We start from the raw sequence: 18434 nt of genomic DNA, 5'->3' as shown, positions 1-18434 counted from the left end.
GATGTACCAAATGTGTGACCCCACCATGATGCCCACCAAGCAGACCCCAACTAACATTACACCTCTGTCACCATATATCGCTCCCCAATACTAACACATACCAGCATGGCTTAGAATCTTTATTAGTCCAGACCCGAGCTTCAATCAATGTTATTGTAATGGTCAGAGCCCTTTCAACATGATGCTCCATAGAAGTCACATATATGGACGATGTAAATAAGTATAAGACATTTATCGGTTTACAGTGATTTGTTCAAACGCATTTCAAAGTATTTATTTAGCGCATGCTTCATAGAGATGTATTATGTTAGCTTAGTCGAGTGATCATCCCACCTCACAGCAACCCGACCTTCACCCCTCCTGGACACCGGCGACAGATCATGCGAAGTCCATCCTCCTGGCAAAGGAACAACCAATCAAGATGGAACCATGATGTCATCGCCATATGTGCCTATATTGTCCAACCAATCATGTACCGCTTTGACACCCTACACTAATTACGTCATGTGTGATGAAATGTACCCTTATAATGTGATGTAACCGTAATATTTGTTAGAGCGCTCTCAGGCAGCAGAGTTCTTTGGATGCAAATTACATAAAATATTTTTTGAACTCACGCAACCTGTCCTCTTAGCCTTATTCCCCGTCTGGGGAGTGTCTAATTTTTTCTTTACACGTATAAAGACGGGGAGGGCGCCTGCAATAGCTCACCATGCAATTCATCAGGCCTCACCTCTGACGCTCTTCGGTCGGATTCACAGAAACTCCTGACAGTCCCACGATTCCACAGAGTATGGGCAGGGAGTCGAGCTTTCTCAACTCTTGCACCTGGTATGTGGAACTCTCTCCAAGTTCAGCTATGGTAGGTTAGTGATCACTTGGGCTTCTGGAAAGCCTTAAAAACCTATCTTTTTTAAATATTGTTATTTTTTGTCCTTTGCTGTTTACAGCGGTTCTAGCTCACTTGCTGCTTTCCTAGCGTTCCTAGCGCCTAGATGCCTCTGGGCCGCAGCTAGTGCTTTATAACATTTATATAAATAAATAAATAATATCTATCCATCTGGATTAGCCTGAATGCACTAACATTCTGTTAAACAAAGATGCTAGACGGTGGCCTGCCTGTTATCTGTATTTCTTTTCTAGTTGGGGAAATCAAGGGTCCCATAGTGAGGAATCTAGCACTGTGACGATAGCCACATCTTTTGTAGAATGTCTAGTACCCAAAGTGCAAGCACAATTAAAGAACGTGTACATTGGGTAGCAGATTAAAACCCCTAGCCGTGCTAGTGGCGGTGGTGAACCATTGTGTAGCATGTCAGGAACTAAAGAAAGACTTTTGAGAACTAATGTCCCTCCAAATGTAGAACATACAGGGACAAAGCAGACTGTGCAAAATGCTGCTCCGAGAAGAGGAAAAAGCCAAAATAGGAGAAGAGGAGACCTGCCTCTGGGACAAGCGGTAAATGTGGGGAAGGTGGGTGGCTAAACGGGTCAGCAGCAGGTCTCGCAGGGACACTGGGGTCCATCGGATCAGCAATGACAGTGGGTTCAGCAGGATCAGCAAAGACAATGGGGACTGTGGGGAGTACAGACAAACCCGCTAGTGTGCAATTACTGTAAACAAGTTTGGCATTGGAAGAACGAGTGCCCATATCGACCACAGTGACCCTATTTCTAGGGAAATCCATCAAAGAACACCACCCAAGGTTCCCTTGTCGACAACACAGTGCCCTTCCCTGACACTAATCAGAGACACAAATCAGAAAGCTTCAGCTCCCTTCCCAAATCCAAATTTCTCTGCCAATGCCCCAGGATCCCCTTTCATTTCCAAGGTGGGTCAAGCTCAGTTATGACTACATCAGGAGGGTGAGGTCCCAATGGATACCTTAATACTGATAGATCAGGATTGTTCATCTGTACAATGTAGTGTAGAAGGAATACCTATACACTGCCTAGTAGACACTAGGACTAGCAAATAAGCTCTGCATCTGGACAGTTTCCCAGATGTGCCAGTGTATACTGACACTGTGAAGGCAGTAGGGGTATTAAATAAATAAGTCGCATGCTCAGTAACCAAACCCATCCTGATCACGTTAGGACTTATTACTGACACACATGCATTCCTTCAAAGCCATTCAACCCACAGTTAATTTGCTATTTTGGCATCTTTTGTGTAAGATCAGGTGCACTCTATATTGCACCCCAGATATGGCATTCTTAAATGCTCCCCCATAAGAATGCAGAGCTGTCCTTGAAACTCTCCAGATGCATCTGGAGGGAACATCCCCAAGCAGCCAGATGATTTGAAACCATTGACGAACTCTATACCAGCTTCTTTGTGCTAAACACATGACAATGAGGTAGGATGCATTTGCACTGTTACGATAAAAGTAGATCCCTTAAAGAGGCTGCCACGCATTTCCTAGTACCCATTAAAGCCAGAAGACAGGCAGGGAATCAACCCCAGTATTCCATTACCACAGAATCAAGGTATAATTGTCCTAACTACTAGTCCACGCAATACCACAATATTGTCTGTGAAGAAGCCAGGGGAAAAAACACGGTTTTGTTCAAGATCTGAGAGCCATGCATGTGGTAGGAGCTACCCATTTCACAATAGTGGGTCTGTGCTCAGCATTCTTCCCTGTCCCCATACATAAGGAAGTCAATACTTGTTTGCATTTTCACACAGAGGAATCCAGCACACATGGACCAGGATGCTTCATGAGTAGACTGAGTCACCTACCCTCTTTTCCTGGCAAATGTAGGAAGATTTAAATGACATATAATGTAATGGGAAGTCTTTGCTGGTCCAATACATTGACGACCCACTGATAGCTTCACCATTCCATGAGCCATGCAAGCCAGACCCACAAGTATTGATGACTGCACTAGCAGACAAAGGAAAGAAGACATCAAGACAGAAATTACAATTGTGTAGGCAAAGCGTATGCTATTTGGATCATGATAGTACTGAAGGCCTCCAATCAATAGCTACCTCCCGGAAGGAGGCAGTATACAAAATTCCAAGGCCCCAAACAGTCCCTTAGATGAGAGCATGTTTAGGGGTATTAGGGTATTTGCCCGGCAATGGATTCTGGGATATATAGAGATTGTTAGGCATCTAGAGCAGCACACATGAGTTAACAATATAGAGCCACTTCATTGGGCTGCAGAAGCTGGGGAAGCATTTAGCAAAATGAAGAACAGTGGGGCTTCCAGATTACAATAAGGGATTTGAACAATACTGTCACATGAGAAATGGTTTTGCTTCCGCTGTCCTTACCCAGAGACATGGCATTCACCATACACCTGTGGTAAAGAACTAGACCCAGTCACAGATGGAATGCCAACTTGCAAACCTTTAGACATTGCAAACCCACACTCAGTTGTGTGCTTGTTGCTGAAAAACAAAACACAGCGCATGTCCATATAAGGGATTAGCAAATATGAAAAACTCCTTTTGAACACCTCCAATGTTATTCTAATGAGATGCTGGGTATCAAACCCAGCATTTTTGCTTCTCACTCCTCCACATGATACAGAACCCCATGATTGTGCTGATAGAGGTTTCCTACTGATCCCCAAACTAACTTAACTGATGTTCTCATCCCAAGGCAGATCCGATTTACTTTGTGGATGGGTTGTGTTACCAAGATCAAAATGGGTGTTGGTTGCAGGTTTCCAGTATGTGAGCCTGGGGAGGTGGTAGAGAGCAGTAAGTTATCCCAGGTGACCTCTGGGTGGGTCACAGAGCTAGTGACACTCCCTAGGCCATGCAGACTAGCTGCTAAAAAGTCTGTACACATGTATATGGATTTGAGATATGCCTTTGGGGAAGCCCAAGACTTTGGGGATCTTTGAACGTAGAGGAGATACTTGGCAATGACAGGGACCCCCATTAAAAGGTGCCAGCATATAAAGGCACCCCTAGAAACCCTTATGCTTCCTGAAAAATAGTTATAATCAAGTATGTCGCTCATCAGCCTTTAGATGATGACATTAGCTCTGCCAATGTTTTTGCAGACTTTACAACAAAACCGGCTGCTGTATCCACCACAAAAGGTGAATACATTCTCGCTTTTAAGGTCAAGTCTGACACCTCCCCATTTAAGAAACTGACGATTTGGCACAGATGCAAGAACATGCCCCCTCCAGTGAGAAAGTTAGCTGGACAAGAAAGGGCTGTCAATTTACCAAAACTTCTCTGTGCAGGGATGGCCATGGTTGATTAGTGGCACCAAAAATATTATCGGCTCATCTTGTCAGGGTGTACCATAGCTGAGCCCATGTGGAAAAGGAAGCAATGATTATGCCATTGAGCAAGTCCTGCTTTGCCTACGAGTTCCCCATAATGGCTCAGGAATATTGCAGACATTGCATTATCTACCTCCAGAATAATGTGGGGAACAGCGTTCTTGCAACCAAAGGAGCACATCCTCTTCTCTACGGCCCTTTTGTGGTCTTCAGATTGATTTTTCTTCAACTTCTCTGTTGCAATAAATGTCAGTATCTCCTTGTGATTATGGATGTGTTCTCTGGGTGGGTGGACACATACCCCTGTTGAAAGGCAAATTGTGTAACATTGTTTTAGATATTGGTCTAAGATTTTGTGCCCAGGTTTGGTATTCCTGTTACTATTAACAGAGACTACAGGTAATACTTTGTCAATAATGAGGTGAAAACTCTCGTGACAACTATGAATGTGCAACATAATTTATATTGTCCACACCATCCCCAGTCAGCAGGTGGAGCAGAGAGGAAAGACAGCATCATCAGAAATAAGTTAGGAAAGACCTCACAGGAAACATGGCAAAAGTGGTCTGACACTATGCCCCTTGTATTATTCAGTATGAAGATAACTACCAGAGGGAATAGAGGGCTCAGCCCTAACACAATCGTACATGGGTGGCCAATGAGGCTCCCTCAAACCCACCTGTAAAATTTGTTGATGTTAGTCTGCACTTAACTGATGAGAAATTACAGGGGAATGTGAAGTCCTTAATGTATTCTGCCAGTTTTGTACATAACCAGGCCAAGGCAGCTCTGCCAAAAGAACCCCTCGTACCCGCCACTACATGGAGCCAGGCAATTTTGAACTGTTGAAGATACACTAGAGGAAGTTGGCATTGCCTCCCTACTGGAAGGGCCCCCAACAGGCTTTGTTGTTCTCAAATGCTGCCATTAAGGTACAGGGGCAACCTATGTGGGTCCATGTGACCCACTGAAAACCGACTGCTGCACTAGTCAGTTAAATATGGAAATGGCTGCTTTATGCATCTCGGTTATATTGGATTCTCTCCTGGTTTCTAATGACTCTGATGCCTCTTCCTATGAAATAATGCAAAGTTCTAATCTCTGAAATATGGCAGCCACCTCTGATATGGAGGCCTGCCATGGGACAGGACAAGAATTATAGTCCCTTGGCAAGGCGGAACATGTGATCTCAATGGAAGCTGAGATTGTGGTGTAGAAATGTGGTTAGGGTTCCTGTCTAAGAGGATTACCTTCAGGCTTTAATCACTGAATCCAAATCCTCAAAATTGAACCCCACCCCAAATGTTTTGCGAAAGAAAATGACCACTGCTACTAAACCAACCACAGCTCCTAAAATGTATCCTGAACCGTCCCATGTCCCAAAAGTAACATATTATTTAGACTCTAGATTGGGAAGACAAGAGATCTGAATACAATCTATTATTGGTGCCATTGTGGGATGAATACAATGTTTGTGATGGAAGAGGTCACAGTGCTAATGAGAGTAGAGACACTGACACAGTATAATTACCCCAAAGATGTTATCTTGTGACTGTACCGGGAGAGTATAGCATAGGACAGGGGTCTGTAACCTTTGGCTCTTCAGATGCTTTGGAATACAATTTCCATCGGCTCTAACCAGCATAGTCAATGGTGGGAGGTTATGGGAGTCGTAGTCCACATCATCTGGAAAGCCACAGGTTGCAGACCCCTGACACAGAAGATCAGAGTGCGGTGTTGGGAAAGGATTAAAACAATTGTATGCAACTATATTGCTATTTACTAACTACTGTTACTTCCAGAAACAATACTCAGGTGGTGAGGGTGTGTTCCAGGACTCTGCATGATTTATGTCGCAATAATGCCATGTTTGATCATAGAATTTGTACTATTCAGCCTCTAGTCACACCTACTTTGAGGTTGTTGAGTTTATGAGAAACACGCAGACGCATAGTCTGAATTTGTGGTACGACACACTAAGATTGATCAGGATTTCAGTATATTATGTTGAAGATCACTTTTGCAACAATGATTTTTACTATACCCTTGTCTGCATTTCAGGTCTCAACTCAGTTTCCCAATTGTATTAGGGGGGCCTCGATACGTCTACAGCAGCAGAGGAAGACATAAAAGTAAATTAGCCTATGAAATCTGGAATGGGGCAAACACTGCTCTTGAAACTTGGCGTATGTACAAGGGGCAAACGTTAGATGGCCCTTTGGGCTGCTTAGAACGAGCAACATGTCTTATCTGTGGGGCACAGCTCACCAACATGAACATTGGGGAGCTGCCCATTATTGGGACTCTATGTAAGCTCACGAGAGCCACGCTTATACAACTGATAAACGGAAAGATGTCCTCTGAACGAATGCTGCAATGGGATATTGCCTGTGAAGAGGCGAACGATTAATGGAAATTGAAACTCCCGAATATCCAGAAAGATATGCAGTATACCAGCTTGCCAATGATCTTGGCAAATGATTTGGGGATTACTGGAATATCTGAGGCTCTGGAGAGACTTCTGGCATTGCAGCCGATGGACCTGTAGCAGTCGAGAGTGCACCTTCACAGCAAAGGGGCATGTGAACAGGATCTGGGCCTCCATCAGCAAAATCATGCCTGGTCCATGGGCTGGACACAACTGGGACTTGGTTACACTCTGAGAAGTGTGGGAAGTGCGACCACTTCGTAGTTTGGCCAGATTCCTAACAACTGCCCCAGGGGTAACCACTGACCTATGGTTAGGAATAGGATCAACTTGGAAATTATGTCTACTTTAGACACTCCAGCTGCAATATCTTAATAAGATAGGAAAAGGTCAGGCATTATATGTAGGCAACAGGATATGTTGGGATGGAAATGCAACTGGGATACCTTTGACAGATATCCTCTTAGTTCATAGTGAGGCCAAGGGCCCTCTCTCCTTGCAATTCCTACACACAGTGTTTCTAGCAGGACTGCGGGGGTCGGTAGAAAAGTGGTCGCCTTCTCTGCACGCATAGCATGCAATTTTCATGCTCGCCCCATGAATGCGAGGTCCTTGTGGGGGACCAGACTTGTTCTGAGCCCTCTCTGCAGGAAGGTAAGGCTGAGCCATGGAGTTCCTTGATGACCCGTTGCTCACAGAGTTCACCTCGCCTTTGGAAGTGTTCTGGGCTCCTGAGTAGGTCGAAGACTGCTCTGCCACCTTGGCCATGGTGATGGCCTGGTCAAGAGAGAGAGTTCCTTAATCATCAATAACCATTCCTGTAGCTTTTTGTCTGCGGTAAATCTGACAGTTTGGTCACGCAGAAGACTGTCAGCGAGGATACCAAACTCACAATTCTTCATCAATCCGCAAAGGGCCGCAACAAGCACTCCTACTTTTTCGCCAGGTTGTTGTGTGCAGGAAAATATGAGGTCTCTCCATAACAATGTTGACGCAGGGACCAAATTGGACCAGTAGCGTCTGCTAAGTGGCCTGGCAAACATATGCCACTAAGCAAAACCATGTGGGTGCCCTGGTGCTCTGAGTAAATATCCATCGGCCAGTGTGAGGAGCCCAGGGGCTTAGTGCTGGGTGATGGCTATCTACTCAGAAACAAAAGGATGGCCCTCCACCTGTTTCAGAGTACAGGGCCATCAGGCTGCCCCCACTGCACAGTTGCACCTGCTGCTTGCAGGTGTCCGCACTTCGGTTTAGAAAAAAAGAATAGGCTATGCCTTTTCTTTTCTTCGAATCTGAAGTGCTGACACCTGCAGGCAGCTCGTGTAACCGTGCAGCCCTACTCAAGCTGCCTCAGGTGTCAGCATGGCTGGGGCTAGTCTGGGGTGGGCCTGTATTGCTGCTTCCATCATTTTTCTGGTGTGGCTCCCCGATGTCCCAGAAGACAATCCAAGCCGTTAACGGTCCAGTAGTTCCAAAGTCAAAAACCAGCAAAGTAAAAACTAAAGCTCTTTAAGGATCCAGTATTAGTAATTCTACAGTTTCATACCAGCATTTGCCATTAGGTGGCACGAGAAGTCCATGAATCAGGGCGCTGCCTGAGTGAAATTCTTCAGAGCACGGCATGATTTAGGTAGCTCGAAGCTCGTCGCCAAAATGTTGTGGGCAGTGCTTTAAGTGGGCTTAGAAATTGAGGGGGGCTCTCGTTAGGGGGATGGCCTAGGTACAGGTGTGCTTAGGCCACGCCCCATCGCGAGCCCCCCCCCGTCGCCTAAGTGATGGGGACTGCTAAAAAAAGCAGAGCTGGGGCGCCCTGGCATTATTACCTTTGATGCGCCCAGCCCCTCCTTTTAAACAAAAGAAGGGGCTGGGCGCACCAAAGGTGTGACACAAGTCTGCCCCAGCTCACACCCAGCAGGCAGCCTTTTCATTCAAGCAGCCACGTGGTGCAATGCTTTACCACAGGCTCCTTGAATGAAGGGTCTGCCTGCTGCTGATGGCTCTGTACTCAAACAGGATGAGGGTTGGACAGCCCAGCTCTCTTTTTGTTTCTGAGTAGAGGAGTGCAGGGGCCTCATGCTGTGTGACGGCTATTTACTCAGAAACAAAAGGAGGGCCTTCCTCCTGTTTCAGAGTACAGGGCCATCAGGCAGCCCACACTGCACGGTTGCACCTGCTACTTGCAGGTGTCTGCATTTCGGTTTAGAAAAAAAAGAAAAGGCTATTATGGGCCTCATTACACGGTAGGCGGTGGACCAAGGTGCTACTAGCACCTTGGTCCATGCCGGTAAAATACCGGCACCGCCTTGGAGGAAAGGGGAATTACCGCCCTATTCCAAGGTTGGCGGGGCGGTAATTCCCCCTTCCCCCATTGCCCTTCCCCATTCCCATTTTTGCCCCATAGGGCATAATGGGAATGGGGAAGGTGTTAATTAGCAACCTGGTCCCTTTGCGGGTTGGTTTTTAACGCCTGCTAAAAAGCAGGCGTTAAAGTACCAACCCGCAAAGAGACCTCGTAGTAAGGCGGTAAGGGTTAACGGTCACCGGTATCATTACCGGTGACCGTTAACCCTTACCGCCTTCCGTGTAATGAGGCCCATTTCTTTTCTTCTAATCTGAAGTGCTGACACCTGCAGGCAGCACATGTAACTGTGCAGACCTACACGGGCTGCCTCAGGTGTCAGCATGGCTGGGGCTTGTCTGGGTGGGCCCCGGCAGGGCCTCAGCTCGGGAGCCTTTTTTGGAGACTGCCGGGGTTTGGCCCGGCTAGCCCCGGCCCACTTAAAGCACAGGTTGTGGGTGTTCGCCACCCCGCATCAGAACAGACGACCGCAGGTATGAGAAGAGAGGTCCCAGGGTAGTTTTATTATCAAAAAAGATTCTCCGGGGCAAGGGTGCCGCACCATCTGCTGCTCCGGTCCCTATGCATCTGCTGGGTGCTGTCTCGCACACAGTGTATCACACAGGAGCATTCAAAGGATGGTTCTGGTGACTCGCTGCGCGAGGGACAGCATCCCAGGGACCACGAGCCATCTCTACACGTGCCACGCAGCGCACATCAGAACCCCTCTACAGAACCCTCACTAGAAAAAGGAATTTTGTAGAATAACTGCTGGCTTTGCAAGGTCCTTTACTCTGGAACAACCTACCTTGTGGTTTTATAGTCATCAAAAATCGACTCATATTTAGAAATCACACCAAGGAGACTCTACTGCATCACCTTGCAGCCTCATCTTCTCACATCAGAACATACTGTAATGCTATGGGAATGGTTACACTTGCAGTCCATCAGGTGTTTCAGGAATGTTGACTTCAATTACCTGTAACTCTCTCTCTTATTCCCATCTCTGGCAGCTCCCACTGATGCACTCTGCCACTCACCTACTTGTTTTTACACCCTGAAGTGAATTGTATTGCATGTTGGCACAGCGAAAAATAACCAATATAATAATAAGAAAATAACGAAGGTACATTGCCACAGTGGTGCTTTCTTTGTGCCAATCTAACCAACTGCAAATTGAAACCAAATTGTAGCTAAAAGAATAACATCCATATTAATACATTTGAAAATGAATAGACCCCCATTGATGCAGAGAGCAAATACCTTTCTCTCTGATGTGTCCCCTTAGAGATCTTTGGCCGCACAACCAGTTCAGGATGGAACTGCAGTTGGGACCTACAGGTGGCTCTGTGTTCTGGGCAGCAAAGTTACATTGAGAAATATGTTGAGGCTCAGAGGGAGATTGGCATAAAGGTTGTTAATCAAACTACAGTGAAAGGCATGGCATCTTGTCCTTGTCCACCTTGCTACATTATCCATTGTTCCTTGCCATGCACTTTAATGTGGGGCCCAATGTCTGCTGTGCTGCACCCATCACCACAATCCAAATCAGAAACAGTGATTGAGCATACACTTTTTCCCATAGGCTGAAAACCTAGACCTCAGCATCTCTGGGTTCCTGTAAATGTTGATGGGCCATGTCTATGTCAGGCTAGCAATCCTCGGCTACCCTTAATGGCCATTTTCAAGGGTTCTATGTTATTTTTTCGACAGGAACTCTGCCGAAGTACTTTACTTCAAATGTATTTTATTTGAGGGATGGGGGGCTTTCCCACATCCCCACCCCCCCTTTACCTACATCAATCTCCCTACTCCAGGATCCTCCCCATCCGTTCTAAACCCTCATGCCCACCAGCCTCCATATAATTCGATAAGTTTTTTTTCAGCAGAATTCAGTCAAAGTACTTCGGCAGAATTCCTGTTGAAAAAAATGACTGGATACCATTTTAAAGGGGCAGTCACGTCTGAAATCTCTCTCTATCTACCTCATGTTTGGCACATTTGCTCCCAGACGAATGAGGCATTAAGTGCTTTAGCCCTGCCACCATAGGCCATGTTTGGATTCTAACAGCCTAGAGTGCCTTTCCTTTGAACGCTGTGAGCCTCAGAGTGGGGTAGTTGGGAGGCAAGCATGGGAGTCTATGAAAGATAGCAATGCTGGAGAACTGGAGGTCCAGGTAAGTACCTAACTCCTTCTCCAGTACTGGATCTTTAATAGATGTCCATGTCTTGAATAGAATACAAAGCAGCAAACCTTGAAAAACATCAATTTATGCACATAGTGAAGAAAGGGCCGGCATGAGCCTAGCCTTACTGGAAGAGATGTCAGAGCACTGTTCGACCCACTTGTGCATCTCTCCCTGGATGCGTGTCTTGTGAAGATATGGAGAACCGCCCAAGTAGCCATCGGGCAGATGTCTTGCAGTGGCCCCTGCCATTGACACGATGTAATATTTTAGGGCCTGCCTTCCATCCAGAGAATGGATGGCTGCATCCGCTCTGGAAGAGGCAGAGCTGGGAAACATTGGTAGGATTGATGCATTATTATGGAACCCTGTCGGAACTTTTGGGAGGAGCTTAGGATTGGCACGGAGAATTACTTTATCCTGAAAAAAACCTTTGATATGGTTTGTTGATGGACAAAGCTTGAATCTCCCCCTCTCGCCCCATTGAAGTAATGGTTACAGGGAACGCGACCTTCCAGGAAATATTTGTAATGTCCCCCTTTGCGTTGGTTGAAACAGAGGCTCCATGAGCTTTGTTGGGATCATATTGAGACTGCAAATAGGGGAAACCGCCCTCACCGGTGGAAAAGTCTGAAGTAGTCTTTTCATGATTTGCTTGACTGTTACCCACAAATAAAGTGACGGTCTGTTGGTCTTCAGTGTGCAGCGGGATGTTGCTGCCAGGCTTACGCACATGGTTAGGAGGAGCAGAGAGAATGGATGAAGTTGTTCTCCCCATACCAAAGACCGAAACGTTTCCATTTTAATCATCGGTAGATCTTCGTTGTGAAGTCCACCCTTGTCAAGAGACTCATAGAACAGCATTCCTCTGGAATGTTCAGGTGACCAAATTATGGAAAATTCATGAGTCACGCCTATAGGTGACCTCGGATCACAATGGTACACCTGTACACCCTCTCTAGGAATGAGATCCACCGTGGGTCGGAGGCGGATTGGTTTGCATTCCGACAGATATATCGGATCGGAAATACCCTGCTTGTCTGGCCCAGACACTATGAGGATAAGCCTGTACGGGTTCTGGGTCATGTTGGATAACACAATCTTGATACGGGGTATCTGTGGAAGGGCATAGGTGAACATCTCTGATTAGGGGATCAGGAACACCTCCCTCTCTGAGGCCTATCGTGGATACCTCCATGCAAATTGTTCTCATTTTCTGTGTTGTTCTTTGGCAAACAGGTGCACCTGTGGCATCCCCCACTGTCAAAGAATTTGCACTATTTGTGGCATGCCTTTGATGTACTGCTCGGAGCATAGGCTGCCAGGTTATGCAGCTGAGACGATGACACATCAGCAGGTTCATCCCCTTGCAAATGGCCCATTAGCATAGCTGCTGTGCTTTCTGAGAGGGAATGTTAATGTTAATGTTAAAGGATATTTGTACCACGCACTATCACCACCGGAGTGGTCTCCTGGCACTCTGGCGGATCTGAAAGACAGGTTTAGGGCGCATTAGTAGGACAAAGTTTGGAGAAGAGCAAGGGAGCTGTGATGTGCTGTTGGCAGCTTCAGTTCGGTTAACACTGTTCGCTGAGCTTTTTGGTGTGGTATGCGGTCGCAGTCCATCGTGTGCTGTTGTGTGAGGGTCTGAGTGGTGTGTTTCCACCCCCTTGCTTGTAGATGTAAAATATTGTGGTTGGGTTGTCTGCCATGATTATGATTACTTTTCCCCTCAAGAAAGGGCAGAATGAATGTAAATGTCCACCAGCAGCTCTTAACTCAAGCACGTTGATGTCTAGTGCAGCTCATTTTCTGACCAGTGTCCTTTCCCTGTCAGACCCCTCAGGTGGCGTCTCCCCGCTTGTAGGTAGGAATCCGTAACTATCCTTTTCCTCTTACTGTGGTGGTTGAGTGGGGATCCGCTCACAGAATTAGTCTCTCGACTCCACCAATATAAATGTCTGCAAAAGTCACGATGCAGCACTATTTGTCTTCCAGCTCCCCTGGGGTAGCAACCACCTGCTGAAGAGGTATTCCTGGAGGGGATGCATCATTAATCTGCATTCAGTGCAGAATGAGGGGAATGCATGACAAAGCCCTTCCCATAAGGACTGACACCACTCTCTCTGTTTGGAAAGTGTTCATTTTCTGAAAAAGGGACTTGCAACCTCCCCTGCCAAAGCCTTGCCATGGACTCGGGAGTGAGGAAATGTGCTCCCAGGAATTCCAGATTTTGCAAAGGGGCAAGCAGTGATTTGTCAAATTTAATCGAGAATCCAAGTGATTGTAGAGGGCAAATTGACCCTTCCTTGGATAGTTTGGTATCTTGTTTGGTAATCCCCAGCATAGGCAGTCATCTGGGTACGGGTAGGCATGATTTCCACTGCATCCCTGGTTCACCACCACCAGAGCAAGGCATTTGATGAATATCCGCTGACAGCAGGTGAAATGGCCGAACTTTCAGCTGGTAATGGCTCTTGTGAATTGGGACATGAAAATATCTGCCCTAAAGGTCGGAAGACATTAAGAGGTTTCCTTCCTTCAACAGAGCAATGATACTTCGGAGCATTACTATTTAGAATTTTTGTTTTTTGATAAATTTGTTGAGCACCCTTAGGTACAGGAACAGTCAGTCAGGATCAGTCTTCTGGATTTCTCACCCAGACAACATAGAGTATATGCCGTGGTTGTGTTCCGAAGGTGGTACTTTTCAAAGGTGCCTTTTGTTATAAAGAATCATACCTTATTGCTGGAGCTCCATCGGTTGTAGTGGCCCCTTTACAGATGTAATTCTTTGTGGTTCTCTTTTTAACTCTATTGTATGTCCTTTTCCCACAACAGATGGCACCAAATTGTCAGACATGATTCTCGCCCATTGATGGCAGAATTTCACAATCCTCCAGCGTAGTGGGTGTGGTTTGGAGGACATGACAGGGCTTGTGAGTCAAGCCTGCTGTTTTGAATTTGAACCCTTGCCTTTTGCCACCTTTTTTGTATCATCCAGTTGCACGGTCGTCTCTTCCTTTCTGGTAACCTAGATCTTCTTTACAATATCCCTGAGTGTGGTACGTTTCATGTTGGTAGGGCCCAAACCATTTCCCAGAAGAAGTAGACTGACCAGTCACACCACAAGACAGTTGATAAGCTTTTCTTTGCTGCAGTGTCCCCGGAGAACTGGACGTATCTGTATCCGCTTGTATCACCTTAGGCATCTCATTTAGTTTCCTTCCAAACACAGTGAGAGCTGGCACAGGGGCAGGGAGGGCATTTATGAGGTAGAGCACAGGTGAAGAAACCTGGGGAAGGAGAGAAGTTGAATGGGAGGGAAAGGAACACATTGGGTAATTGACAGAGAAATAGAGCATCCGCTAAAGTGACAAGAGGAACATAAGGAAAGAGGCAATACTACTGCCAACATATATCCAGGTGAGGCCTCAGAAACAGTCATGGCCATTAGAGGCCTGGATATATACTCATATTCCCAGGTGAGGCTCATATGACATTTATTACCATCATGGGCACAGTTGAACTTCTACATGCCCATGTACTGCTATCCTGAGCACCTCTGGGTACCCACTTGGTAATGTGCTGCCACCATCGGGCCTTGAACAGTATTACAGCCCCATACATAGTTAACGCCTCATGTTCAGCTATAGCCATTTTAGGCAGAGGCGCAGCCTCACACGGCCATACGCTACACACTGTGCTGACCCATACTTTATCAGCTTGTACTCTACTTTACTTCACAAAAGCTTACAGTGCTCTTTCCTACTGCACAGAACTGTCATTTTACAGGCTACATGGAACATATGTTCACAGTATGATTTTCCAGTTTTAGTTGGTTAGATACGTTCAGAAATGATGTCCTTTCATGAAATGGGCACTGCCTGGATTTTCGATGTGAAGTCAGAGCAGGATTGGGACGTATTTGCTTCTTTCTAAATGTAATTATATCCAGGCAGCGTAAGCTTGTAATATGTGAAATCTGTGACACTGGTGCTATAGCTCAATGGCAGCGCACTTGTCTTGGAAGCAAGATGACCCAGAACAACACCGATTTGAATACTGGGTCTGCGCTTAGAAACTTCTTCGGTATTAAGCTCATTATTAAAAAAAACAATTATAACTATAAGCCACCCGTTTACATATATCTCAAAGAATTATGGTGAATATCCTCAGCCGCACGTGCCAAGCATGCTGCTTTGATGATTGCTAGATCTTCAAGATGAAGTCTGTGGAATGACAGAATCATTTGGGGACATGTGTTGTTGTGTGTGGCAAGTTCATAAGAACAAACAGGCTGCTGCTAAGGGGAAGAGCTAGTATTTAATATTGAAAAAGACACCTCAAATGATCAAAAGTCTTTTAAGGGTCCCCTTAAAATACTGTTTCGATAGTCATTCAGAAATCTTCTTTGTATAGAAAACGATGAATACTTATTTTAAATAAAAGAATCTGGCCTTGCCAATGCTTAACAAAGCTATGGATTACAATAAGTACATTGTAGTAACCTTGACCAGGTCTTGGGTGCCTTCACAACATGAGAAAAAAACAAAGATAAGAGGGGTTCTTACTCAGTCCAGCATAGTTTCTCAATCAGATCCTTCATCGTCATTTTGTCCCACTCCTCTGCGTGCGGAGCTGACCAGGGAGCTTCCTTTGGGATCTATGGAGACAGACATGGATTTCATTCATTGTCATTACAAGTTATGAAATAGCAACATAATTAGCAATGAGTGTCAGTGATATACTTTGGTGATCAACTAAAGCCATTATGTCTGGAATGCTACGTGGGAATGGAAATGACCTCTTGCGAGTGTCGCTTTGCGCTCCCACTGCATATTTATTTATTTATTTATTTAAATTCTTGTAATGCGCTGCACGGCCATGGGCCTCGGAGCGCAAAGAGGGAAGAGGGGACGGAATCAGAGGGGGTTAAACCAGATTAAAAAAATAGATTTTAATGATGGTTTAAAAGTCATCAGAGATGAGGATGCTCTTACGTTCAATGGGAGTGAGTTCCATTCCCTTGGTGCCTGAACTTCAAAGTTTCGACCCCCAAATTTCTCCCGGCGGTGGCGCAGTTGGATCAATGAGAGGTTTTCATAAGATCGCATAGGTTTGCATTTCATGACAATGATAATCCTGCTATTGCATTACACCCTTTACCAATCCAAAGTATGCTGAAATACATCTGCTAACAGACCTGCAGTCTCTTTCCTGTTCAAAAATATTTGAAGTTGAATGATTAACATTTTGCAAATTTTGTAGACACGTGAGGTTATGTGTGTCTGTGTGTGCATGCGTGTGTCTGTGTGTGGTTGTGTATGTGTGTGTGTGTCTCTTTGAACTCAAGGCAGCTCAATGTATTCCTTCCTCGCATTTCCTGTAACTGGGCGTAATCATTATGAATATAGGAAGTTAGGAACAATATTATCTTAAAGCAATGTTAGAACATGTAGTTCAGCTTGAATTGATTGTGGTAGACTGTATTGAACTCTACTTTTTGGGGGGAATATTCACTGAGTGCATATGTTATGTTATGTTACTTTGCATTCATATAGCGCCTTATGTACCATTGGTATGGTCTCAAGGCGTTGGTAGGTTGAGCGCCCTCGGGAACCGAAGTTCAAGTCAGTAGAGAGAATAGAGAGAGTCAAAGGTGCGTGTGAGCACCGGATATGTGTGCAGCCGGTGTGGCATTCGTGTGATAGCTGCTTCTTAGCGGTAGGTGTGGTGGTTGAGAGATCAAGAGTATGTGTTTGTTCTGGCAGGTTTTTATCCAGACAGATTCTGGCTGCGTTATGCTGAGGAGGACGCCTAGGATGGAGGGTGTGTAACCAGCAGTGTTTAGTTAGAGTGATGGGGAGTATGAGGCAGATGATGGTATGAGAACAGCTATACCGAATGGTGTCATAGTATCGCTGTGTTCTAATTGAGTGGTGGTGTAAAGAAGAGAGTAAGCGTGGAGATGTGATATGGTGGTTTACCTTAGGTGTTTGAGATCGGGCCCACTCCAATAGTTCCATGTAGTCCATTTATTCCATGTACTCCGACTGTTCCATGCATTACGACCGTTTCAAGCACTCAAAATGGTTCTTTTCCATGCTCCTTCAAACGTTCCATGCACTCCAAACCATTCCATGTAAGTTGTGCAATTCTTTGCACTCCAATCCGTTCCATGCACTCACAATCCGTTCCATGCACTCCAATCCGTCCATGCACTCCAATCCGTTCCAGGCACACCGATCCATTCCAAGCTATTTTATGCACTACAACCATTTTATGCACTCCAACCATTTTATGCAATGCTTCTTTCATTCGTTCTACCCAGGTTATCCTTTCTCCATGCATCATCCATCCACATACGTAATCTTCACACGTTCCATCCACTTCACTAGTTCCACCCATTTCACACGTTCCATCCACTTCACTGGTTCCATCCACTTCACCGGTTCCACCCACTTCACCGGTTCCAAACACATCACCCGTTCATCCACCTACTTTATCCGTTCTACCACTTCACCCTTTCCATTCACTTCAGCCATTCTACAACCGTTCATCCGTTCCATCAACATACTTCACCCGTTCCATCCACATACTTCACCCATTCCTTCCACATATTTCACCTGTTCCTTCCACATGTTTCACCTGTACCTTCCACATATTTCACCCGTTCTATCCACATACTTCACCCATTCCATCCACATACTTCACCGTTCCATCCACATACGTCACCCGTTCCATCCACATACTTCACCTGTTCCTTCCATCTATATACTTCACCCGTTCGCACCACATACTTCACCCATTCCATCCACATACTTCACCCATTCCATCCACATAATTCACCGTTCCATCCACATACGTCACCCGTTCCATCCACATACTTCACCTGTTCCTTCCATCTATATACTTCACCCGTTCGCACCACATACTTCACCCATTCCATCCACATACTTCAGCCTTTCCGTCCACATATTTCACCCGCTCCATCCTGTTCACCTATCCCACCCTGTTCATCATATTTCAACAGTAACTTCCACATATTTCACCCGTCCCTTCCACATATTTCACCCGTACCTTCCACATATTTCACCAGTACCTTCCACATATTTCACCCGTTCTATCCACATACTTCACCCATTCCATCCTCATACTTCACCGTTCCATCCACATACGTCACCTGTTCCATCCACATACTTCACCTGTTCCTTCCATCTAT

General features: G+C 45.7%; 1 protein-coding gene across 1 annotated transcript in view; it reads right to left on the bottom strand.

The window, feature by feature from the left end:
- The window catches only part of LOC138526129 (amine oxidase [flavin-containing]-like), a 569128-nt gene that overhangs the window by 221037 nt on the left and 329657 nt on the right, over positions 1-18434 (bottom strand). Inside the window, exon 5 of the mRNA XM_069636504.1 lies at positions 15784-15875. Coding sequence (XP_069492605.1) covers positions 15784-15875 — 92 coding nt within the window. The remainder of the gene's footprint in view (positions 1-15783; positions 15876-18434) is intronic.

This window comes from Ambystoma mexicanum, chromosome 7p, assembly GCF_040938575.1.
Source record: "Ambystoma mexicanum isolate Mex_15411 chromosome 7p, UKY_AmexF1_1, whole genome shotgun sequence".
Taxonomy (NCBI): Eukaryota; Metazoa; Chordata; class Amphibia; order Caudata; family Ambystomatidae; genus Ambystoma; species Ambystoma mexicanum.
Note: the sequence above shows the minus strand (reverse complement) of the source record. Positions and strands in the feature narration are given on the sequence as shown.